The sequence below is a fragment of the Pteronotus mesoamericanus genome, unplaced genomic scaffold (genome assembly GCF_021234165.1).
Source record: "Pteronotus mesoamericanus isolate MK-2021 breed Mesoamerican mustached bat unplaced genomic scaffold, CSHL_Meso_final contig_90, whole genome shotgun sequence".
Taxonomy (NCBI): domain Eukaryota; kingdom Metazoa; phylum Chordata; class Mammalia; order Chiroptera; family Mormoopidae; genus Pteronotus; species Pteronotus mesoamericanus.
This window is the reverse complement of record NW_026555277.1, coordinates 44,462,996-44,488,705: the sequence shown is the minus strand read 5'-3', so window position 1 is coordinate 44,488,705 and position 25,710 is coordinate 44,462,996. Positions and strand designations below refer to the sequence as shown.

General features: G+C 46.9%; 1 protein-coding gene across 1 annotated transcript in view; it reads left to right on the top strand.

Moving 5' to 3' along the window:
* The window catches only part of INSC (INSC spindle orientation adaptor protein), a 113,339-nt gene that overhangs the window by 23,848 nt on the left and 63,781 nt on the right, over positions 1–25,710 (top strand). Inside the window, exon 2 of the mRNA XM_054586275.1 lies at positions 4,949–5,049. Coding sequence (XP_054442250.1) covers positions 4,949–5,049 — 101 coding nt within the window. The remainder of the gene's footprint in view (positions 1–4,948; positions 5,050–25,710) is intronic.

The following is a 25,710-nucleotide window of genomic DNA, read 5'->3' as shown; positions in this document are numbered from 1 at the left end:
GACTGTTTCCCCCCTCCTACAGGTCAAACAGTGGCCCAGAGTTGGGGTGGGGAGGAAGGCTTATTGTCGTTATCTCTCAAAGCTCATTGCAGCCCTTCGTTCTCCTCCATATCCCCACCTCTCCTGTCCCAGGCTTTTGTTGTCCGCCTAGGAGCCTGTGCCTTTGTCTTAAATAAACCCCTGCTGCTGGTCTCACTCCCTGGAGTCCCTCCATGCCACTGGTCACCATGGGAGCTGAAATTCCCCACTGAACATTTCACTGCCCTTCTCAAACACCTTCAGTGGCTCCCTACCACCCCCATAGAGTCCAAAGAACCAATTTCTTTCATATGCAGGGTGACAGAGGCACCTTCTCTCCAGCCCCAAAGAGATATCTGTGTCCCTGAATACCTACTATATTTTATGGGTTTCCTAGCCTTGGCTCACACTGCTCTCCTGGCCCCCAATGTCCTTGTCTCATTTTCACCAGGCAAAATCCTACCTTGCATTTAAGGCCAAAGCGTCACCTCCTCTAACAAATCTCTCTTACTACCCCAACTGAAAATGACCACTCCTTTTTCTACATTCCCATGCCACTGGGATAGTTCCCTCTAAACTCCACCACCAGCCCCGTGTGTTCAGGCCTACTAGAGACACTTCCATGCTCACATTCCTGTGCCTTTCACGTGCTCTTCCCTCTGCCCGTGTTCTCTTCCTTCCAGCCCCTTCTCCTTCCTTTATTCTTTCCAGTGTCAGCTTTGGGGTCATGTCCTGAGAAACTTTCCCAGACCTCTTCTCACCACCTTCCAGTCTCAACCTAGTACTGTTTGGAAGCCTTCTGGACCACCCCCTTAGCATCCTCTTGTTTACCTGTGGCTGCAGTTTTCATGAGGCTTTGGGACTGTCTGTTGTCCTGTCTGTCTGTCTGTCTGGAGAACATGATGAGCACAGAGCTAGGGGTGAGGAGGGAAGCTGCCCAGCTGGGTATGACCAGACAGTGTGGACTACAAGAGCTCAGGAGGGACGGGGGCTTTGTCTCAATGGATATTAGGAGGCAGAGCCCTTTCTGGCAGCATGTGTAATTGCAAGAGGCTCTCCCACAATTGTCTCCCTGAGTACTCATAACGTGTGAGTTAGGTACCTTCATCTCCTGGTACTGGTAAGGAAGCTGAGATTCCTTCAATGAGAACCTACCCAATCAGTCAGCAAGCGTTTTATTGATCTGATTGTTATGATTGTGGGAGGCCCTGTGTCAGGAAGGGGAAACTGGGGATACAGCAGTGAGCAGGGAAGACCGCTAGTCCCTGACCCAGGGACCCTCAATGGAGAGAGATGATAAGCTAACATTGAATTGCTTAATTGCAATTGTTATAAATTCTGTGGGAGGAAGGGGTCATATAATGAGGGACTTGACTGTCTCAAAGAGGAATCTTGAGGTCTCATTCCTCTTTGACCCCCCGCCCCTCCCAACCCTGTCCACCTCCTCCTACCTAGCACCAAACTGCAGCTTAACTACTTTCCACAATATTTACTGTCCTGCCCCTGTTGACAGCCTTAATGGATTCTGCAGATTAAACAATCCTAGCCCTGCCTTGAGCTGTACTTGGATTGGGCCAGTAGACAATGGCAGAAGCTGCCCTTGCTCCTAGTTTTAATTGAATAATTTACTGTAAATAGCCTCCCTTTCCTCCAGAGCCCAGGCTGGCTTGTTAGCCAAATGGAGGTGAGCAAGGGCTGCCTCTAATGGGATGCAGGAAAGAAATGAGCTGTCCAAATGAGCTGTTGTCCCAGCAGGCATTGAATTAAATCAGAGAGCCTTAAGGCTTCGAGTCTTTTTTTGTAAACTAGCCCCTCCAGGTGAAGGAAGCATAGGTAAGAGCCCTGTAGAACCAAGGCTGTCAGTCCCAGGGTGGGATTTCTAGTGAATTAGAGAGGTCCTTGGGGTGGAGGAAAGGTGATAAGAGTTTTGTTTTGTCTGTTTGTTTTCTCCCGCTCACTCCTACGTATGTCCTCACCTCTTTCACGGACAAGGTAACATCTGCGTCCTGAGATATGTCCCAACTCCTACTTCCATGAGGAAGGACACTCCCTCTTTGAGGCTACTGTGTGCCAAACACATGTTATGATACAATATAGTATAATACAATATTATCTATTAGAGACTTTTGTGAGTGATCTCATTTAATTCTCATGAAGCTCCTGGGAGGCAGGTATAATAGAAGAAAATACCTTCATGAGGGTTGATGGTTTTCCCATGGCCATGTACTAATGAGTCACAGTGTCAGGATTTGAATCCAGATCCGCCAGACTCCCAAATTCAAGTTTATTTTGCAAGACCAGTGAGGGCAGACTATGGGGCAAAGGGGATACCTTGAATCCATTCTTGGCTCCCTGACAGGCTGGGTAGCTTTGGAGGGGTTCTACTCTGAGTCCCTGCTCAACAGAATGAGCTTGGCTCAGGACAGTGGGCCGGGGGCGGGCGGTGGCAAGAGCAGGGGGCCGTGGCGGCTTCCCTGGGGGCTGCATGCCTGAAGCAGGCGTCTCTATAAACCTAGAATTTTGTGTTCCTGGAATCAGCTTCTTAGACATTCAGAACATCTGCTTGCATCTGGGCTTCTACTCTTGAGAGCTCTCCCTCTGGATCCCTCAGATATGACTTGATCAGATCCAGAGGTTCCCTCAATATTCTAGGGTGTGCTTCACCTTGTCACAGAATCCTGATGGGGTCACACTTGAAGGGACCTTAAACTTCCTTATTGTCTCTGTCTCCTCACCTGCTTTACGGCTCAATTCCCTCTTTAACCGTTTTTATCTGTTCCCTTTTGATATGTCTGACTAAAGAACCAAAGTAATACCAGCTTCTCCAAGTGAAAGTTATGATGTGCTCATAGCGCATGAACAGGCAGACCTTATTTTACCACCATCTTCATCATGGAGACAGCATAACTTTCACTTGGAGAAGTTAGAATTACCTTTTTTGGTTCTTAGTCAGACATATCAAAAAGGAACAGAGACCTCATTTTGTTATTTCTAGCTTTTTTCTTTTGTGTCATACTTTTCAAACTAGTGACTCACTGGGTTCCCGAAATATATTTTTCTCAGTAATGATGATAATGATAGAAATAACAATGCCGGTCCCAGTGACGCACACTGTCATTGTGCTAGGTGCTTCATAGCTTTATCTCATTTTCTGCATCACCGCTATCTGATCACGGGGCCCAGCACACAGCAGACTCTCAGGACATAATAATAATAACAGCTTTTATTTACTGAGCTCTCATCTCTATTCCTTATCTCACGTCATTGTTACAAAGTTTCATAAAATAGTCTCAGTTATAGATGAAGAATTAAGGCTCAGTATAAAGGTATTAAAAAATCATTCCATTCATTCCTTCGACAGGCACATGGAGTGCTTGCTAAGTGTCCAGCTCTTGGCTCTGTGTCGGGACCACAAGTGGTTCTTGCTCTTAAGGAACTCACAGTCTAGTGGGGTCCATAGTGGCAGTGAGTCTGTGGAACTATCTAAAGCCCTATTTTATTCTGGGCTCCTGCCTTCCCATACTTTTTAGATTGATGCATTAATTTTTTTATTCCAAGCCTCATAAGGGGTACTTTATATCCAGCCACATCACTCTTAATTAAAGTCCTCCTCCGTTCTTTTTCATAAGGGTCACTTGTAATCATAGAGTAAGAGTTTGATTCTTCTGGGCTTCTCTCGCCCACCTCCACTGAATCTTTCCACAAGTTCCTACTTGTGTTTTCTCTGAACATCTTAGAGTCTGTTGTCCTCAAACTCAGGGCATGTCAGCTGACAGTAAACTCTCTCTTTTAATACATTACCCAGGCAACAGTGAGAGAATCTCTATTTTCCTCAGGGAGAGTTTCTTTATTGGCTTGGAAAAGGAGTTGGCAGAAAGGAAGAAATGGGAAGGGGACAAGGCAGTCAGGAGGAGACAAGTTGGTGGGCAGCTTGTTTTATGGAGGAAGAAGAACACTATTGTCTTGATCCAACCCGCGAAGCACAGGCAAACCAAGGAGATGTTTGGTGCTGGGCCTAGAGCCTGTGGAACCTGGTTCACCTTTATCATTTATCATTTAGCCTGCTTTTATCTGTAGAGAACCCAAATCCTCACTTAAACAACAAGAACTTCATTACCGTATGTTACAGGAAGCTTATGGGTAGGCCTAACTCCAGGATCAGTTGATTCAGTGGTTCAGTGATCAAGGACCCAGAACCTTCTTCTCCAGCTAGGTCCTCTCTTGATTGCAAGATGGTCTCTAGCAGGAATGAAATGACATTCTTTTTTATTCGGGTTCAGTGAGAGAAAGACAGTCTCACCTTGTGGCCTGCAGTTAGGAGAAAATTTTTCCTAGAAGCACCCTGTATTGGCTCATGGGTCTGAATTGAATCACATGCCTATTCCTGGCAGTTTGGGTAAAATTACGTCATCAGAAGTGGAATGGATTTGGGGAAGCAACCACTAAGCCCAATTACAAAGTCACATTTTCCAAGCATAATCAAAGTGAATAACCCAATGCTGAGATGGTATACAGTTAAGGAATTGGCATGTAGAGTTGCCAGGTTTAGCAAATAATATAGGATGTTCAGATAAATGTGAATTTCAGATAAACCATAGACTTAAGTATAAGTTTTTCCCATGCTATGTTTGCTGGTTCCTGTGTTCCACTATTTGGTACAAAGCGCAATGCGTCAGGCAAATACTTGACAATGGGAGATAAAAGATAGTAGGAGTTCACAGTGGGCTAGGGACTTAGAACCAAGTTCAAATCTGGGTCTTGCATTACTTATGTGAAGACAGCAGAGTGTACACTGGTTCAAAAGGCAGAGGAGGGGCTAGGGTGCTTTTCTTCCACAGCTGCCCTGGCCAGAACCTGGGAGGGAAAGCAATTGCGCCTCCTCACTCAGGGGCCTCACTGACCCCGCCCCCGCCCTGCCCTCTCTTTCCAGGGCCCCGACCGCTGCGGGCAGGCTCTGCTGCAGATCGGGATCAACATGATGGCGCTGCCTGGAGGGCGCCATGTGGACTCCATCCCCCTCCCGGGTCAGCGGTAAGTCCCACAGCTGTCTCTCAGGGACAGACCCGGATCCCAGGAGTCAGGTAGCCCATTCTCTCCATTCATTGTTCTGGAGAGGAAGCTTAGAACAAGGTGTTGTGGATGCCAGGTTCAGTCAGCAAATACGCATGGAACTGGAGCCTGGGACATGGAGGAGTCAGGCACGTCCTGTTTTCCAAGGAGCTGCAGTCTAAGATCCAGGCAGACAATGAAGTAAAGAATTGAGGGAGGTGTGCTGCTAAGACGGGAGACCCAAGAGGAGGCTTGGTGATCCCACCTAGCCCAGGAGACTGGAGTCACTGGGGGCCCTCGGGGTTAGTGAAGGGCCTCTCTGAGCCGCTTGGAAAGGTCAGCCTACCCTTAGGTGTCTCCTCTTTCCCCCAGTGCACCAGGGAGAAAACTGAGCTCAGAGCTCATCTTTGGGAAATACTTGTTACCTCAAGTTGGGCAGTAGGGGGACCAGGGGTGGGCGGATGAGGGAGGAATACACTGAACAGGTAAAACCTAGATGATGAGGGTGGGAAAAGGAGACACGGGGGGCCCAGAGGTGCCTTCACACAGCTGAAGGGTGGGAGACCAGGCTGGTCCTAGAAGCCAGAACCAGAACCAAAGATCCAAGGACCAGAACAGCAAGTCTCTGGTGACCAACTGTCCTGATTTATCCAGGACTGACCTGATTTTTGCCAATGGAAGTCTGTGTGCTTGGAAACTTCTCTATCCTGGGCAAACTGGGAAGGTTGGTCACACTAATGCAGGTTTGGTCACAAAGGAACTTTGCAACCAGAGGGCTCAGGGCTTCTGCCTTAGTCGTCCCTTCCTCCCTCCCTCCCTCCTTCCCTCCCTTCCTTCCTTCCTTCTTCTGAGACATTTTCATGGGGCAATAGAATCCATGTAGTCCTTGCAAGGTTGTTAAGTCATTGTTTGTTTTGCTTTACATATTGCATGTGTCACTGACATCCTATCTTTACTCAAATTCTAACCTCCCACCTGAATCACAGGGGATTGCAGCTTATTATTATTTTCATTTTATATTGTGTTTCATTTTTGAGTACTTTAAAAAAATGTGTGTTGCTTTTGAAATCAGAGAAAATTATTAAATATTTGCTAACAACTGGGTTAACTTCTACAAAGGTGTCAGTCTGCTTCCTCAAAATCATCATTATAAAGAGGTTCGAGTCTACAAAATACAGCTCATGCATGTTACTAAGGACTGAGAACACTGCTAGAAATGTAGTCAAGAATTTCCTGTGTAGCTGAGGCTGAGAATAAGGGATGCCATCGGGGCCCAGATATATTTCCACGCAGTGTGTCTAAGATAGAGGTCAGAGATCCTGAGATGAAGACCTGTCGGAATGCATGTGGGTTCTGAGAGATGGGAACTGGGCTTGGAATGGCTGCTGGCCTTTCAGGAGACGAGCGTCATCAGCTTGAACACATGAATGCCTGGCTTTAAAGCCAGACTTTTCTTCTCACTAGCTGTGTGGCCTTGTGCAAGTTTTCCAACCCCACCAGCTCCTTGGTTCCCTCATGTATAATAGTACCTGCTTCATAGGGCTGATGTGCAGATTAAATGAGTTCATATGGGTCAAGTGTCTGCCAGGCAGAGAGAGCTACATAGGGGGAGCTTGTGTTTACTGAGTGCCTGCTGTGTGTCGGGGACACTGTGTGGCTCTTCTTGTAGGTGATATTGGGGAATTCTTCCAGGAATTCCTCTTGTGACCCCTTTTAGCAAGTGAACTCACTGAGAAAATAAGAACTCACAGACAACTCTCAGCAGCCTCATGTTTTAAACCAGATGAAAGTGGAACTCATCTAGATGAAGTGGAGTGCTAGTCTCCCCAGCTCCAGTCCCAACCAGGCAGTAGGTCCACACCTATGTAGCCAGATGGCCAGTAGCAGCTCTGACAGTGGTACTTTGTAACATGTGCACAGAGCCTCCGGGGTCCTGGGATGGTCAGAGCAGAGCTTGGGCTGGGTGTGGAGAAGCTGTCGTCACAGGGCAGTTAAGGACAGTGGTTAGGAGTTGGGACTGGCCTCAACTTGATTCTTGGTTCTGTTACTTATTAGCTGTAACCTTGGGCTTCAGTTTCTTCAGCTATGAAATGGAGACTTTTTTACTTACATCATTGGGTTGTTACGAGGATTTAAGATAATGTATATAAAGCACCTGTCTGCACATAGGAACTGCCCCGTCAATGTTAACCTCTTCAGATGAAGACTAGGTCCCCAGAGTAGAACATGGGAGTCCAAGGTACATCAGGTCCTGGCACCGTTTCAAGCTGCTGGGAACCACTGATCTCTCTCTCTCCCGCTTCCAACCTCCTCAGAAGTTATAAGGATAAAAGGAAATTAAATCACACAAAAATGATGTAGAAATTAGATTTCATTTACCGGTGGTCATCCGAGGTCTGAAAATATTAAATGGAAAATTCCAGAAATAAACAATTCATAAGTTTTAAATTGTGTACTGCTCTGAGTATCATGATGAAATCTTGTGCTGTCTTCCTCTGTCTCGCCTGGGACATGAGTCATCCTTTGTTCAGCATCTCCCGCTGCAGACGCTACCTGCCTCTTAGTCACTTGGTAGCTGTCTCAGTTATCATCAGATTGACTGTTGTGGTGCTCGTGTTCGAGAAACTTTTATTTTATTTAATGATAGTCCCAAGGCGCAAGAGTAGTGACGCTGGCAATTTCAATATGCTAAAAAGAAGCTGTGAAATGCTTGTTAATGTTTCATTAGATGATCGCTATTAGCCTCGTGCTATGCCAATGCCTACGCCATTCATTCACCCCATCGCATAAACATTTTATCATCTCACATCACCAAAAGAAGGGTGGGGACAATGCAAGAAGATATTTTGAGTTCCACATTCATGTAACTTTTACTTTATTATATTGTTATACTTCTCTTTTATTGCTGTTAATCACTTACCGTGCTTAATTTATGAGTTAAACTATCATGGGTGTGTGTGTATAGGAAAAAACTGTATGCCTAGGGTTTGGTGTTATTATTCATGGTTTCAGACATCCACTGGGGGTCTTGGAATGTACCCCCCACAGATAAGGGGAGGGAGATACTCTATTCCTTTGGCAGCTGGATAGGGTTTCTAACTGATATTGTACAGCAACTACTTTGACAGAAAAACCCTGGACTAACATGACTCCAAGGTTTATGGCTGGCCACAAACTTTGCAACCTGAAAAAAATGTTTGTTTAGAGCATCTTCATCCTTACAGGGTGGAATGCAAAGAAAAAGTGATATTTCATTCAACATATTCAAAGCCTGGCATTGGCAGGTTTTCCCAGAACATTGGCAGAATATAGTCCCTGTGTCCCCTAACCTACACCAATTGTGAGTGTTCTGGGGGTATGTGCATGGGCCACCTTCACAGAGAAGACTTATGTGTATTTACAGGATGTCAGAGGGGTTGATTTAGCTACTCTGAGGCTGCATTATGGGTAGACAATAGCAGCCTCCTCTTCTTTCCTCTTGTTCCAAGCTGCGGAGGCCTCTCTCATGGGGAATAACACCATGGTTATTGTCCCCAGATAAATAATTAATGCTAGATAATTGACTTCTTTCTGTTGTGTTCCACCGAAACTCAATTTCACTCTGTAGTGCCATTGTTCAACTCAATGTACAAAATAAATAAATGCTGTCAAGTTGCGTTGGATCGTCCAGCAGACTGGGTGAAGCATGTGGGTTAAGCTTTTGGCTTTTGAGACCCTTATGAGTAAATAGCTTCAAAAGGGCTCTTCTAGGTGCAGTCTCCTGGATGAGAGTAGAGGACAGAGAGCAACAGCACCCCAGGCTAGGAGTTAGGATCCCATGCTAAACTGGCGTAGGTCTCAGGAGGGGATGCAACAGGGTTTGCAACTCTGACTTGCATCTGAATCTCCTGGGAAGCTCTCATATTTAGAAGTAGTAATAAAATAAGCAAGCCAAAGTACAAAACCCTACTCTTGGAAACTTGAATGTGGGCCTATGTGGTGAAAGTTTATAAGGCTTTGGAATTGGACTTGGGCTTGAATCCCAGTTATACTTCCTATCAGCCCTGTGCCTTTGGCTGGCCCTTAAGCCATCTAAGCCCCGGTTTTATCTTCTATAACAGGATGGCAGTGATCATTGCTTTAAAAAGTGTAAGTTCTGGGATGCAGAAGGGACAGTCTCTCTAGGGCCCAGGGCGTTTGGCAGTGCACAACTCACACTTCACCAGTGACAGTGACCAGCCATCCTTCCATCCCTCAGTAGTAGGAACACTTGCAAGCTGAGGTCCAAATACCTCCCTGTATATTAAAGGATTTGTTGGTGGGAGTGAAGATGGCAGGAGATCAGCTCTCTGGAGAGCAGGACACTATGGCTGCTATGTCCCTAGCTGATCTTTGTTTCCTTGTCTGGCCTCTGGGCATTGGGGTGGTGCTGCTGGAATCTAGCCTTGGTGGTCAGCCATGGTGGTCAGCCTGTTGGCACCTATCTGCATACTCCCTCTATCATTACTCATGGCTCTCATTTTCTGCAGGGATCCTGATAGTGCAGTGCTTTCATTAACTGCCTCTATGGATAGGTTCCCCTGGGTGGGCTCGAGGTCAGTCTGAGGTACACAGGGCTGTGTTCAGGCATGCCCTTCCTCTCTTCCTTTCTTTCCTCTTCCTTCCCTCATTTCCTTCCTTCCTTCCCTCATTTCCATCCCTTCCTCCCTCCCTTCCTTTCTCCTTCCTCTACTGCTTTTAACCACAGATCATGGTGGGACACCTTGACATTTTCTCTCTGTGTTTTGGCTCAGTGAAGATGGGGATCCTGATTAAAGGTCTGGCCTTCCATAACCTCCATAACAAAGTTGGGTGCACTTGCTGTATGAGCTAGGTGCTTTCACACAGCAACTAATTTAGTCCTCAGCATGGCCCTTATGCGTACGTATTATTACCTCTATTTTGCAAATGTGGGGTCACAGGTTGGCTTCTCTGAGAAGCAGCCTTGGAGATGGAGTTTAGAGCTCAGGATGGTTATTAGGAAGTGCCTTAGGGATTAACACCTGTGGAAGAAAGAGGCGGGAAGCAGGACCAGGCAGAGGGAGAAGGTGAGCCGCAATGCAGGCTGAATGACGACCTCAGTTGACCTTGTGGGGAGCTATGGAATCAGAGTTATTGCTCATTGGCCAAAGTGGCCAGGGCCTTCATATCTCACTTTGACCTGTCATTGTAGTGGGCAGCTCTAGGCAGGGTGTGACCTCAGGTGAGGTGGCCTTGAGACACTACCAGGAGGGCCTGATCGCTGGAGGCTGTTTGCTACTGATACTCCCCGCAGCTGGAGGCAAGTCCTCCCTTAAAGGGGAATCTGAGTGGCACATACAACATTCATCCATGAGGAAACTGAGAGTGGTGAAGGTCAAGGGACCTGTCAAGGACAGAGCTGGTAAGGAGCAGAGCTGGCCACATGTTCCCAGAAGGTTGTGCCTGAGTGCTGGCCTGCACTCTATCCAGCCTGTCTTCTCCACAATATTCTTGGCATTACACAAACAAATTGTTCACTTGTTTATTCATTAGCTTTCAACAAAATGTTTCTACAAATATGTATTAAGTGCAAATCATGTGCCTTGTATGGTGCTTATATTGGTAACTGAAAGGGCATGGGCCATTCCCTCACGGAACGCACCAATTTCTCTCTTGACCTGATCAGGCCTGGATCAGTAACAAGTGTACAACCCGGGTGTTTCATTCAGGTTCTCTCACTGTGAGTGAGTCACTATGTTTCATGGCTTCTGTTCAGCCTGGGGTCTGAGATGGGCTGGGGTTGGGTGTGGCTGCAGATAGTGGCCGGCTGCCCCCTGGGTCACCCTGGGCCTGCTGGCGAGGAGCCAGCAGCCTTCCTGGGCCAGTGGGGGCCGTTGCAGGCCAGCCTGTCTCCAAGTGGATAATGGCTTGCATGTGTGTGCCCCTGGTCTGTGGCTGGTTTTCTGCTCCTGGGCTGACTTCTCTGCCTGCGGTGCAAAGTGCAGACTGTAATTGTCAATGGGATAATTGGATATTTTTCTGTTGTTTAAACCAAAAGGAAGGCCAATCAAAGTTAGAATCAAATTCCCTCCCTTCTCAACATTTCCCAAGAGAAATCCACAGAAACAAAGGGCCTGACCTTGTGAAGGCAGAGGGACAATGATTCAACAATTATTTTTAAGAAGAGAGGTTAGATTTAAATCCCCATACAGTGCTAGGAACTGGGATCATAGAAGCATGGAATGTTGTTGCTGGATGATCCCTCAGAGCTCATCTGTGTCATCCCTTCATGGTAAGATGGGAAAAATGAAGCCCAGAGAAGGGAATGGAGCTGTCAAAATGCTCTTCAGGCTGTCTCCTGCACGTGCTGGTGTCTGCCTGCCCTGGGCTGTGCTTCTTTTTAAGCTCATTTTCCCATCCAGCCTCTAGTAAGTGCTGGAACCTGTGTCCAAGCCGCAGTGTAGTTCTCATTAGCAATGATCTATAATAGACACCATTTCATTCATTCACTCATTCATTTGAATGAGACTTACTTTGAACTAAGAGCTTACTTTGGGCTAGGCCCTGGGTAGTACAATAATGATTTATGTAAATATAATCTTTCTTACTCAATTATAAGAGTCCCAAGGGCTGAATTCATTTCTGATTCCTATTTGTGCTCTTATGATTAGAATGTACACAGTAGGAGCTCAATAAGTGGTTATTGAATGAGTAAGTATTTAACATGTGTTTGATGAATGAATGACAAATGGATGAGGAGTCTCAGGTGACTGAGAAATTAAGTAGCTTGGATTTTCTTCTTTCTCCAAAATACACCTGTTTCTGGCAAGCTATTCTCATTTTTTTTTTTTTTTGTAGAAAGAAAACTGCTGCTTAGAGGGAAAAAGTAAGCTAGAGCTTTATCTTCATTAATTTAAATACTCTTTCTGAGTGAAAGCCAAATGTTTAATTGGTTGATGGAGTCAGAGAGCTGGAGAGACTTCTTTTTCTTCTAAAGAATGGTAATTTGGAAATATTTTTAGTCTTTGGTTTTAAATTCATTGGAAAAAATTCTGCAGTTTTTTCTTTTTTCATTTAATCTCTTGCAGGAAAATAGAGTGCAGTGGGGAGCATGGACTAGGAGCTGAAGGCTCATCTCCCCTCCCTCCTTCCCTCACTCCCTCCTCCCTTCCATCCTTCCTTTTTCCTTCTTTCTTTTTTCCCAGCACTGCCTTTCACTAACCTGCTGTGTGTCGTAGGGCAATTTTTCCCCCTCTCTGAACTTTAGTTTCTTCATGTGAGGATGAGGACGTAGGGAAAATTTCCCCAGGGACCCCCAGCTCTACCCTTCTAGGAATCTGTTTTGGAGAGTCTGTTCCCTTTTCTGGACAAAAATATCCCACTTTAGCACCTTAGGGTTGGGAATGAAATTCCATTGACCAGAACAAGGTCTTCTCATTCCTTCCTATGAAGTGCGCCGAGGTCTACTGTTTGCCTTGTAGCTGGGATGGAAATACCAGCTTGGGAGCCCCTTCCAGCTTCTGAGGCTGTGCCCTGTTCAGGTTTTATGAAGGCTCCTGTTATATTCAGGAGAAGGGTTCTATGGGGGCAGGGGAGAGGGGTAGGGAGCCTTACTTTGATGGGACACAACACAGCTAAATCCATAAATCCTAGTACTCCCCCTGCATCATGATTTGAAGCCCTTGTTTTCGACTTCACCTTCACCCCTCTGACTATACTTAGCAACTTGCCATTTTCTCAGCATGTGGTCCGATGCCTTCACTCCTTTGCCCAGGCTGCTGCTTCTCTCTGTAACCCTCTGCTTCTGCTGGAGAACTGGCAGGCACCCTTCCAGTGCTGCTGGCCTGGGGAGCTTTCTCAGAGAGTCTAGCTTGGGCTAAGCCTCACTTCACTGCGCTTCCAAAATTCTTTATGCTTACCTCCAAATGCCATGTGAAACTCAGTGAGCCATAGTTGTTTATTTGCAGTCATTTATTTATTCATTTGGTAAATGTTTATCAGGTGCCCATGATGTACCAGGTGCTGTGCCAGGTGGAGGGACTATGCCACTGTGCAGTTGAAGGTCCTGTCCTCTTGGAGAGCGTGTTCTCATCTCTGCTCTATAATCCCAGCAACTTAGCCCAGTACCTGGCACACTGGGGTGCCTAGTAATTTTGGGGGACCATTGCCAAGAGTTCTTAGCATAGTAAAGTGTTCCTTTACAGAGAATTCCCCACAGCAGGTAGAATAGAGTAAGACAGAGACATCCAAGCACTAGGTTTTGAGGGAACTATTGAAGTCCCTTCTTAGTGAAAAAGATTAAAAGGAATGAACAAGAGTGCAGGCATAGATTTCCATAAATGATTGGCCCCTAACATTTGGGGAACGCTGGAGGTCAGGCCAGCAGGATTAGCTGGGGATGCGGAGCTGGTACCAGCAGCTGGGGGGCTCTGCATCTGCAGAGCTGGGAAATACTGTTCTCTTCGGCATCTGAAGGGTGAGGCACTGTTACCTTCCCTCAGGGATGTGCTTTGATGGATGAAGGGGGCAGTCTAGGGGCAGAAGCAGAGGCAGGGCAAGGCCAGTGAAGGGGTGGGGAGAGTTCTGTGCAGCTGGAGTCCTGAGAGGGCAGCTTCCCACCCTGGGTGCATGGTCTCCGTGGCGCCCCTGCTCCAGAAGTACTTCCGGTGCCAACTCATCAGACACCTGTGACGATGGGGCCACAAGGCCAGCAGTTCTGTTTTGACTTTAAACAATGTATAACCAAATGACTAGATATATCATAGCCTAATTGATCATAGGTTGTAAAAGGGCATTGATATGTCACATAAGGGCAGCCCAGTAGAAAGAGCTCTGGCTGTGGATTTGAAGGTTTGAATATCAGCTAAATTGCTAAGGACTACAAAGAGCCTAGTATAAGAGTCAAGAACAAGGCTCTGGTCTCAGACAGCCTAGGTTCTCATTTCTACTTATCCACTCAGTGACCGTGATCAAGTCACTTAACTTACTAAATCTCAGATATTTGAGCCTCACGGAGTTGTTTTGAATGGTAAGTGAGTATTTAAGATGGAATCAAGCCCTTAACTCAAGAATTTTAGCTTTATTATCACTATTAGCAATGAAGTTTTGGACACCTTATATAATGCCTCAGTTTCTACATTTGTAAAATGGGAAGGTAATCTCCAACCATCAAACTGCTATAAGGGAGTTTGCACTTCTGTACACAGAGTGCTTGGTACACAGAGGTGCTCTATTGTTGACAATTTTCCCTGCTTGCCGTATAGGTAGCTAACTCCCTCTGACTTTAGAAATATTTTAGGGAGTCCATTGTTTCATACTGCAATTTCTTGGTCTGATACTATGCTACTCCTTTCTCCTACACCAACTCCACCCTGGGTAATTCCAGCTTAAAAAAAAATTCCATCCAACCAGGACCCTGGTATGCGGAGATGATTGTGGTTACATCTGGCTTTGTGTTTAAAATCTGCCAGAATCCAGAGAGCCCAGATTTTGTGGCTCGGTCACCTCCTTTCAGATGTTCCAGGAAAGCTGCCATCAGAGAGGAAGGAGTGGGGTGAGTCGGTGAGCAGGCATCTGCTGAGATCCGGGCAGGGCTCCCGTGAGGCCTGCTCACTGTCTGGGATGCCCTCCCTGCTCCCCGGCGTGGGGGCAATGTTTACAGCATCAAGCTCAGATTCTAGTTCACTGTGGAGACGGAGGAAATCCAACCCCAGTCCTGGCCCCTGGCCCCTCCGGCTCCTTGGCTGGAGACCCTACCGGCTCCATGAAGGGAATGCAATTCATTGCCAGTCCATCTGTTTTGACCTCAATTTTCAATTTCCTTCCTCTGTGTGAGTAATCAGAGCAGTCGTCTCTACTTGTAAAGGAAAGATTTCATGCACACTGAGATGGCAGCTTGAAGTTCGTGGCTGAGGACAATTGAACCACTGGGAATTGTGAGGTGCAGGGACAGCAAGCAGCCCCCACTGCCTAGCTAGAGCTGCCTGGTTTAAGCAGACTTGGTATATTAGGGTTAATCAGCAAATCCAATAGGAGAGGTGGAACCCAGAGGACCAGAAAGTTAATGACAGAGAGTCAGGCGAGCTCTGCAATTATGGGATGCTCAGCGCTAACACAGGCCAAACCTTAATGAGCCGCAGTCCCTAGACTCCAAAATTGAGAAGAGCAGCTCATTATGTGGCGGCACGGTGACCGAGTCTGGGAGTGGACTGGCTAGTGGTGGGGCCTTGCGGGGTTCTCCAGGCCTGGCCCCCTCCCTGGAAAAGTTTGGGGCCTCTTTGATGGACCTCTCCATAGGATCAGGCCCCTCCTGCTGTGGCCTTGTATATCCCACTTGTTACGTGCCTCACCCTGAAACCGAGCAAAAATAAAACCCCAGCTCCTCCCTGGATGGGTTTCCTCTCTCTGCCAGGGCAGTGCATCACTCAGACGAGAAACCCAAGAGTCAGCCTTGCCCTTTTTTCTGCTTCACCCTCACATTTTCTCATCTCCCTCCCAGGTCACCCACTTCCTCCTACCGCACGCCACTGCCCTGGTTCCGGTTTCTGTCCTCTCTTCGTTTTATAACCGTCACCTCCCATCATGCTCTCTAACCCTGCTCTGGTTCATTTTCTACTAACTCTCTGCACAGTTATGTCATTGCCCTGCTTTAAGATGTTTTCAGTGGCTCCAAACTGTCCTCAGGATTAGATTCAAATTCCTAATCCTGTCAAGCTCTTTGATCAGCTGGCCCCTGTCTCTTTTTGGCTCCTTTCTGGCCACTTCTTCAGAGGCCTCTGATGTTTGCTCGAGTCCAGTGAAACTTCTTGTCATGTTACTATTTTTATACCTCAAGGCTTCTTCACGTTTCTTTACAAAGCCTTTTGCCCTTGCATCCCAGCCAACTCCCCTCCTCTAAGAACCAGGGCAGATGTCATTTCCTTTGTGTACATATTCCCAGGCGAAGTCAGGCCCCCTGTCTCCTGCGATCCTAGACTGATGGCAGTGTGGTATTCGGCTGATAAGAGCAGAGACCCTGGACTCTAGACACTGAGTTTGAATAGTGGCTCTAGCACCTAGTCACCATATGACCTCTCCCAACAGAAGTTTCCCGGTCTGTAAATGGGAGTAACAACAGTCTTTCTCACAGGGTGGTGGGGAGGACTGCAGGAGATAACAGAGAGAGAGGGCTTAGAACACTGCCTGGGTCATTGCTGAGACTCAACATATTACCAACTGTTACAATCATCCCCGGTTTGGATTCCTGGTGCCTTTTTGCTAGATTGGGGTCTTTACTGAGCTAGGGGATTTTCTCCTGGTCAGCTTTGTCCTCTAGCTCTGGGACTGGCTGGTAAGCAAGTGCACAGAAGACATGGGGGCATCGGGGCTCCAGGCCTGGCCCCGGCATGCACTGTCTGTTGGACATGGTGGGACGTGCAAGTTCTTCCGGCCTCTGTATCTGGGGGCCTGGCGGGAGGGCAGCCCAGCCAGCGCAGCCCAGCAGAGGGACCTTTTGTCCCTGGAGTCTGCCCACAACTGGAGATAGAGAACCCTTGGTCAGAGCCAGAGGCTTGGAGATAGAGCGAAGGTGTGCTGGGGGAGAGGGGTCCAAGTGGTGGAGCCTGGAGGCTGGCCAGGGAGTCTGTGCAGCCCTGCAGACTGGGCGGACTGGCTCTTGGCAACCCTCTAGTGGTGACTTCTGTGTTCTCCCCTGCATTTCCCATGTTTAGCCACGAAGGTCAAGGGCAAGCCGAGGCTGAGTTAGTGCACGTGAAAATGTATTTATAGTGTTACCTGGCAGTACTGACATGCCATTTGGACAGAGCACAGTCTTTTATAAAGCAATTTGGAATAGCAGTAAGAACATGGGGTCCAGAGCCTGATGGGCTGGGTTCACAGCCAAACTTTGCCACTTACAAGCTGGGTGCTCTCCAAGCTTCAGTTTCCTCATCTGCAAAAGTAAGATAATACAAGGACCCTTCTCCCAGGGTCGCTGTGAAAACTAAATGAGGTGATACATGTGAAGCCGGCTGCATGACAGTTGGCGCAGGGCCCAGTCTCGATAAATGTTAGCAATAATGATTATGGATTTTTATCTCCCTTGACCCTCACAACAACCCAATGAGACAGATAGCACAACAGTAGATTATTGTCATTTCCATCTGATACTTAATTCATTTTTATAAATATACACTGAGCGTCTTCAGTGTTTCGGGTACACTGCCAGGGGTGGTGTGTAGGGAGGACATGGCAGACACAAGCCTCCTGTGCTTATAGTTTAGTGGGTAAAGCAGATATTAGTTGAAGAGTTGGACATTTGGGACTGGTGTCTTGGTGGGGGAAAGACAGGGTGTTGCAGACAGGTGGGAAACACGGGACATAAGCTCATCCACGAGTCAGAGAAACCTCCTTCCAAAGACACACTTAGGCTGAGATTCAAGGATGCACAGGCACCACCAAAGTGAAGAGGAGACGGGAGAGAGGGATCAGTATGTGCAAAGTGTGGGTGGCTGGAAGTCGCAGCAGAGGGGCTGGGAGTGTGGCCGGGACAGTGGTTGGAAATGAGCAAGAAGGCGGGTCAGGGACTGAGGCTCTGAGAGGGCAAGTAGCATGTTCAAGAACACCCAGACAATAAGGGGTAGAAGTGGGAGGAGGACACAGATGGTACTTCTCTCATCAGGTGTCCTTGCTGTTAGTGTCATCATGCTGGCTGTCACACGTGTACTGGAGAAGCATATGCTGACGTGCGTCCTCTTTAGAGGTTTAAAATGAGTCGTTCCTGAGTTAATAAAGGCCAGGAAATGTTAACAGTGCCCCCGCTCTCTCTGAGGGCATCTACAAAGTGCCAGTTAAGATGATGAGCTCTGAGTCATCGCGAGGAGGCAGTTGTCAAATGTACGCACTGGCTCATTGGACTGGAAACAGTTACCTGGAGCCAAATTCATGTTCCTTGGCTTTCTGAAGCAAACAACAACCTGCTCTATCAGGGTGCTGGACAGGCTGGGGAGGCGGCGAGGGCTTTGGAGTCAGGCAGACCTGGACTGAAATCTGGGTTCTGCCCTTGACTAGTGGTAGGCAACTCCCTGAGCCTCAGTTTTCCCTCCTCTGTAAAATGGGGATGAGAAATAGTCTTGCTGTGAACACAAGATAAATATTATACATGGAAACACTTGATATGTGCCCAGCACACAGAAAGTACTCAATAAAGTTTTCTTTATAGCATTCTTGGAAATAGGCTAGATTTTTTTGACTGAATTTTTTAGAGTGGTCAAACCTCTTCCCTACCTTCAAATACTTCTATCGATCGGGGGAAGGCCACAGCCTGGATAAATGGATGGGACAAGGTGACGTTATCCACGCCCCTTCACAAATTACTCCCAGTTGTTAGCTCTGAGGTGTATGGTAGGCTCTGTTGCCCCTTTCCCAGCATTCTTGGCGATATCTGAAATGTAGGATCAACTTGCTCACCATGCTAGATGGGGGATTTCTGGGCAACCGTCTGAAAGCTCTTTCCAGTGCTATAGTTTGGAGCAGAGGGTCAGTGCAGAAGATGGCATAGAACACAGGGCCACAGAGGGAAAGAGGGCGACCCCCGGGTAATAGGTGGGTGCAGGATGCATTTTGCAGAATTCAGTGAAGGAGACAAAGCCTCCTTCCTGGCTCTGGCGTTGTCCAGATGGGACAGCTGCAAATTAGAGACAGGACTGCTGTGAGCTGTCCAACACCATTCCCTGTGAAGGCGCCACGCTTGTGGTGTGGAGTTGGAGTCAGAGACGGAGAATTGTCTGCTCCTTACACAAAAGCCGCGATGTACAGAAAGGCCTGTGCTGAAGCAGCTCAGCGTGGGATTCAGAAGTGGATCAGAAGCAAGGTCATGAAAACAATGGAAGATTTGAACAAGATCAGAGAAGCAACATTTTCTTCAGTCACAACTGGCTGGGGCTTCACCAGTGCCTTAGTGAGGAGGGGCTGGAAGCTAATACCCTAATCTGTAAATTATTTATAGCTTGTTGCATAAATAATTATGTTTAAATGAACTGTTTAGTAAATAGTTTATAATTCACTGCATAGCAGTGGCTAAGGCATTCTAAATTAATCTATGTGTTGTTTTTATAAAGCCCTTCGTGAGCGAGCCTTCCAGGTTGGACTGTAGAGAGGTGTGTGGGCAAGGTGGACCCAGCTGACATCCGGTCACAAGATTCCTCAGAACACTTGGAAAGAATTCTGTTTATCTGTGTGAAATGCAGAGTGCTTGCGATGGCTTCCACAGTCCTCCACGGTCTAGCCTGAGGCCCTTCTCGGAATGCACTTCCTACTAATCCTTCCCTTGCTCTCCACGCTCTAGCCCACTTATCTCTGTTCTCTTTCTCCGACAAGCCAGGCGTACTGCCATGGAGGGCCCTTACACTGTCTGCTTCCTCTTCCTGGAATGCACAGTGCCCGTATTTCAGCTTAGTTGGTTCCCTAACCTCTTTGAAGTGTTTGATCACATCTCATGTTCCCAAAGAGGCCTATCCTGACCACTTATTTAAAATGGCAACTGCCTCCGTGCATCCTACCTGAACAATCTTGTCCCTACTTATTCTGACTCTACTTTTTAATAGAAATATTTGGCTTTTAACACACCATATACTTCTAAATGTATTATATTTATTATTATTGTCTGTTTTCCTTTGTTATAGGGGCAGGGATTTGTTGTTGTTGTTGTCTCTTTGTACTAATGTATCCCAAGGAACTAGAACAGTCTCTGGCACATAGTGAGCACTAAGGAAATATTTATTGAATGAATGAGTGAGTGAATAAATGAATGAATAGCAGGGTGAGACTTGGGAGAGTGTGTAGGCTGCACATTCTGCAGGGATGCTGAGAGTGTTTGGAAGTTTTTGGAATGCAGTTTTTCGGGAGCTTCTGTTTATGAGAGAGACTGGAAATCTTCAGAAAAAGACACAGTAGGTCCATTGGACTTAATGTGTCTCAAACTCAACCCATCTTCCTGTTTTCCTAACTTGTTTCTTCTATTCATTCAGCTCCTCAATTTAAAAAATCTGCGTCACATCTTTGATTATATTTAGTCATTCATCATCCATATGAATCAGCATCCGAGTCCTGTTGATTTTATCTTTTTAATTATTCTGAAATAATTATTCTCTAACGTCAGTGCAAGCACCGTGAACACTTAGAGGGAGGCAGGGTTCAGGAAAGCTGTTCTAAGTACATAGAGCTTCATTATCTTTTGTTTTTGCGTAGGATTAAAAAAATATGGTGCCCTGCTCTCTGAGAGTTCTGTTTTCACTCCTCCCACCGATGATCTGACATCCTTTGTCTCTGTTATCCTCGTCCTGCTCCGTTCTGATTCTACTCCCAGAAGTTCCTTGTCAGTGTGGTACTTTGTTGTAGGAGAGATTCCTGCTAGATTAGCTGTGAGGGTTCATAGGTGATGCCTTGCACTTACCTGACATTGGACAGGCAAACCTCCTTCTAGTTTCAGTTACTCTTCTCAAATTGTCCTACTGTGCTTCCCAGTAAATACCCAGTGGCTGCTCTGGGGCGGGAGGTGTGCGGTTTCCTTTCTCATATTCCCCAGATGCCCCCTTATTGCTTCCTTCTTCTTCCTATCCTACCGATGACACCAAGCAGGTCTTGGAGCTATAGGTGGCTTGTCCCCACCTGCCTAAATTTTGAGGTTTGTGGGTATATCTTACCATATAGTTTTGTTGTAAAGACTATCCACAGGATTTTGGTTTTGTTATTTAATGGCTCTGTCAGTTTTTATGTGGGGATTTGGAGAGATTAAATAACTATGCTGCCACCACTGCCGTCTTGTGAGAATTTTTCTTATTTCTCTTTTAAGTAACTAAGTTCTGATGATACAGCTTCTTTAATTAAAACTGCTTGAATAGTCACTAACATATAATACTGCTTGTCAGGGATGATTATTCTCAGCAGATGTGCATGTAAGAGAAATGGTGGCTGTGACCGCCTGAGGGGTCTAGTGAGGTCCAGACAGCATGAGGCTACTCAGAAGGAAAGGCGGTTAAGCGGGCAGGCCTGGCAGGACCTGGCCGCTAAAGTAATGCCCCGTGTAAGGGTGCTAAAGGAAGAAAGGGTGACGGAGTCATCCAATGCCACCTTGCGGTTGATTGCAGTAGTCTCTTTTCTCGTGGGGGGTGCAGCGGTGAATATATATGAGATGAACTCTGGGGACTCGTGGAAATACTTGAGACTCACGGCACATTATGTCTGTCTCGTCTCCTAGACTGTGTGAGCTCTCTGAGAGCAGGCAGTGGTCGCCAGCACAAGGTCTGGCACATGATGGGCACTGAACATGTTTCATTAAATCAGGTTGGTTAGGGATTGACTGAGAGACACTGCTTAATGTTTTAAAACTTACCGAACTGGTTAAGAGTATCTTACGTTTATTACTGGTATCATGTGGGGACAGACGCTTCCCCAAAGAGCTCAGATCTCCCTTCAGCCACTTTCCCAGGGCTTGAGTAGATCTACCCACACCTCACTGGAAAACCATTTACCTCTAAGTTCTGGGAATTGGGACAATGGTTGCTAAGGATCCAAGTTCTGCCCAGCCTGAGCATTGCTTTAGTGGAATACAGGAATGTTTGCAAAATCTCTGGTTCTACTCGTACCTGCTTTGAGTGTTTCTATTAAAAATAAGATGTTTTATTATTGTCTTTTGTGGGACCTAGGTACTTGGGCACCTCTCAAACTTTGACCACAGTGCAGGAAGCTCACCTATATTTTGCCTGAGATCCCAGCCAAAGACAGAGTCTGCACATCCTGGCATGTAGTTGAGAACAGAGGAGGGAGTGAGCTCAGGGGGTCCCATGTGCCAGGCCAGGGCCTCATGCTCATCGTGAATAACACTCTACAAGTTCAGAAAATACTTTCAGCTGTGGAGCAAGGCTTACGATAATGTTTCCCAGGCAATCTCCAGTTTACTGGATTCAATTAAATATTTATGGATGCCTACTATGTGTCAGACTTTGTGCGGAGCGCCGGCGATGCTGAGATAAATCAGGCAGGCGTGTCATTGAGGATATCTCAGAGACTGCCGGAGGAGTGAGACAGGCAGAGAAACGGTCTAGTATAGTCAGCAGGTACACAGTCTTTGGAATCAGGCTGCTTGCATGGAATTCTAGCTCTCTTCAGTCATGTAAGTTTTCTGAACCTGTACATTTTCATCTGTAAAATGAAGACAATAACAGCGTGTACTTAGTACGGCAATTGTGAGAATAAAATAATACATGATAAGTGCACAGCCTTTGGGGCACTACACACAACTATATTATTATCTGAATTGTTGACTTGTAACTTGGGCAGTTTGGGTGCAAAATATGCTGGGAGAAGTCAGTCTGGGTGGGAGGTCTACAGAAGCCTTGAACAGCCTGTGGGCCAAAAGCCCCTAATGTCCTCCCTTGTCTTGGTCAGAGTTGGCCCTCGACCTAAATGAGATGTGCCTGCTTGACAGGAGCTGGGGACTAGCCACTGAGGGGGTTAAGATGAAGCAGAGATCCATGGCTTTACTTATCTGCTCCATTTATTCTTCTCCGTGCATTTGGTTGCTATTTGGAGAGAAGGAAGGGGCATCAAAATAGAAGTTATTTTAAGCTCATTCTTAAAGAAAACCAGATTCTTCTTTCCCCACAGGCGCCCACTGTCCGTCCTCATTTCTGGGGCTGTCACCCTGGAAGGGCTTCTGCCGCTGGACAGCCAGGAGTGGGTGTGGCCTGAAAGCAGTAATTACATCTCTGGGGCCCGGGATCCTGGCCTGCCTGCCACGCCAGACTTTTAGGCAGAGCCAGGGGCTCACAGCTTCCCTTTATCTTCTTTGTTTGTAAGCTGCCCGCAAGAGCTTACTTGGAAATGGTTCTTTCTGTCTTCCTGTGTTAAGGCAGCCTCCTCTTGCTCTCTGCTCCCCTATTTATTTATTTATTGAGAGGTGGGCAGAGTGGGAAGCAGTAAAGCGTAGAGGTTCAGAGTAGACTACAGTCAGAGAGACCAGGATTTTGATCTCCATGCTACTACTTTCTACCTGGTGATTTTTCTCTGCATCTTAGCTTCTTCATCTGTAAAAATGGGGGTAATGATGGGACCTAACTCAAACATTTGTCCTGAGAAGGAAATCAAATAATTCATGTGAAGCACTTGGCACAGTGCTCAACATATGGAGTGTGTTTAATAAATGCTAGCCACATTATAGTTATTTTTCCAGGTGCTAAAGTGTTACATATGGGAAAGGGCAGCAAAGAGAACTGACATTTTTTGAGCATCTCCTTGGTGCCAGGCAATGTCCCAGGCCCTTCATATTCACCATTTAATTTAATTCTTCTAACAACCTGCTATGGAAAGTTCTGTTTTTATCTCTGTATTACAGATGGAGAAATCGAGGCTAAGAGAGGTTAAGAGACTTATTCAAAAGACTAATATATGTTGTCAAAAGTCGGGATGCTGGTTGTCCTGGTTGGGGAGTGACCAGAAGGGGGCCCAGGGAGACTCCCGGGATGCTGGTGCGATTCTCTTTCTTTAGCTGGCTTCTGGATACATGGGTGTGTTGACCTCATGAAAATTCTTTGAGCTGCAACTCGATATTATGATTTGTTCACTTTTATGTGCATATGTTATTTCAATAAAAATTTCAGAAACAGGAAAAAATAAATAGCAGCAGCAGGCTGCCTTTGGTCACACAGATTATGGGGAGCATAGCCAGCAATTTCTACCCCCGCATGCTGACGGGGAGCCTTGGCATGCCGAAGCGCCTCGTATGCTCGAGACCCTTACACCAGAGGTTGTTCCATCCCAAGGAAGCTCTGGTTCGAGGCGTGTTCAGGCAATTACGGAGGGAGCAGGATCGTCATGAGCTGCTCTGAGGGCCTGACTCTGCCAGAGGGGGGCCCCCCTGAGGTAGCTAAGTGCAGAAGGCGCCGGTCGGAGAGGTTTGCTTGGGATCAGCCCTTGGTGGGCTCTAGGGCAGATGATGCGGCCGACAGGAAGACGAACTCAGCCAGGCTCGTTGTGCTTCTTTCCCCAAGAGAAAAACTTCCATCCCCTGGCCCACCCTGGGACCCCTTCACTTCCACTTTTAGGTTCTTTGAGGAAGCGTCCACTCCTGGCTCCATGGCCAGGTTCCAGCTACCCATCCACTGGCGCTTGGTTTCTCTATGTCTTCCTTCTGTGAGGCACGTGGCAGGAAGCCAGAGAGACAGCCTGTCTCTCAGCCTGTGCTTCTGGTTGGGGATGAAGCAAGGGGAGTGAAATTCTTTCTGGGGAAATGGGGTAAAAAAGATTCTCAGGCCTATGATCTAGACTCCACCTCCTTCCCCGAACACTGTATTTTTTAAAGAAATTTTTTTCTAAATTTTCATATAGTTTTAGATTTGCAGGAAGGTGCAAACATAGCACTAAGTGTTCCCCTGTGCTCAGTTCCTCTGATTGTTCAGGTCTTACATGAGCAAGGTGCTTTTGTCACAACTAAGGAACCAGCACTGGTCCGTTATTATTAACCAAATGCCACATTTTGTTCAGATTTCAGTAGTTTTACCATGACTGTCCCTTTCTCTTTCAGGATTCCATTCCGGGTATCCTATGACCGTCAGTCATCTCCTCTGGTCTATGACAGTGTCTGATTCTTCCCTTGGTTTTTATGACCCTGGTGACCTTGAGGAGTCCTCACCAGACATTTTGTAGAATGTCCTTCAGTTTGGGTCCCTTATGTCCTTCCCATGATAAGACTAAGGCTTTGTATTTTGGGGGAAAATGCCATAGAAGTGAAGTCTTCTTCTCAACACATCACATTAGGGGTACATGCTATCAACATAGCTTATCAAGCAGTGAGGTCCACTTTGACCACTTGGTTAGGGTGGTGTTTGCCAGGTTTCTCCACTGCAAAATTGCTTTCTCATCCACTTTCTAAACTCTTTTCTTTGGAACTGAGTCACTAAGTACAGTCACTCCAGCCCCATCCCATCTGTTTTTAATCGAGTTTATCTGATGCAAGACGTGTAAACACACACTCAGCCAAGTACTTGCGCAGGTAGAGAGATACAGAAACTCACACCCAGACTCCCAGACTCAGGCCTACAGATAATACAAACAGACACCAAGATGAGCTGATGCCCTCAAACAGACATGCACAGGGACAAATACACAGATGCAGGAGAAATCAATAGTTTTGTCAACCCATTTCTCTTATCAGCAGAGTGATAAATCAATTAAGATTCTAATGAACACAGCATCTGAAATCCTGCTTTCTAATTTTTAAAGATCTTGAAGAGCAAGAACCAAGTATGCCTCTGTGTCGAGTTGGGAGTGGAGGGGGTGACAAAAAATGGGAGTTTGAGATCTAATCAGGCCTCGGGTGGCTCTGCCTCCTTTTTCCTCCCTTCCTGGATCTTCCATGGTCCTTTTTCGTGCAGGCCCGGAGGAAGGAGGCGTGGATGTCTCCTGCCTGTGGGTCCCAGAGCTCTCCCAGGGGGAGACGTGTTGCGAAGCCGCCCGGGTACCCTGGGTTTCCTTTGTGCCGGGGCTGTGACTTGGCAGGCTGTCAGCGCCACCAGTCCCCGTCTCTTGCCCTTCCCTGTCACCCTTCAAGAGCGTCTCAGAAATTTCAGCATACGCCTGACTCTTGCATTCAAAGCTTCTCAGGACCAGGGTCCTGGGCCACCTACCCCG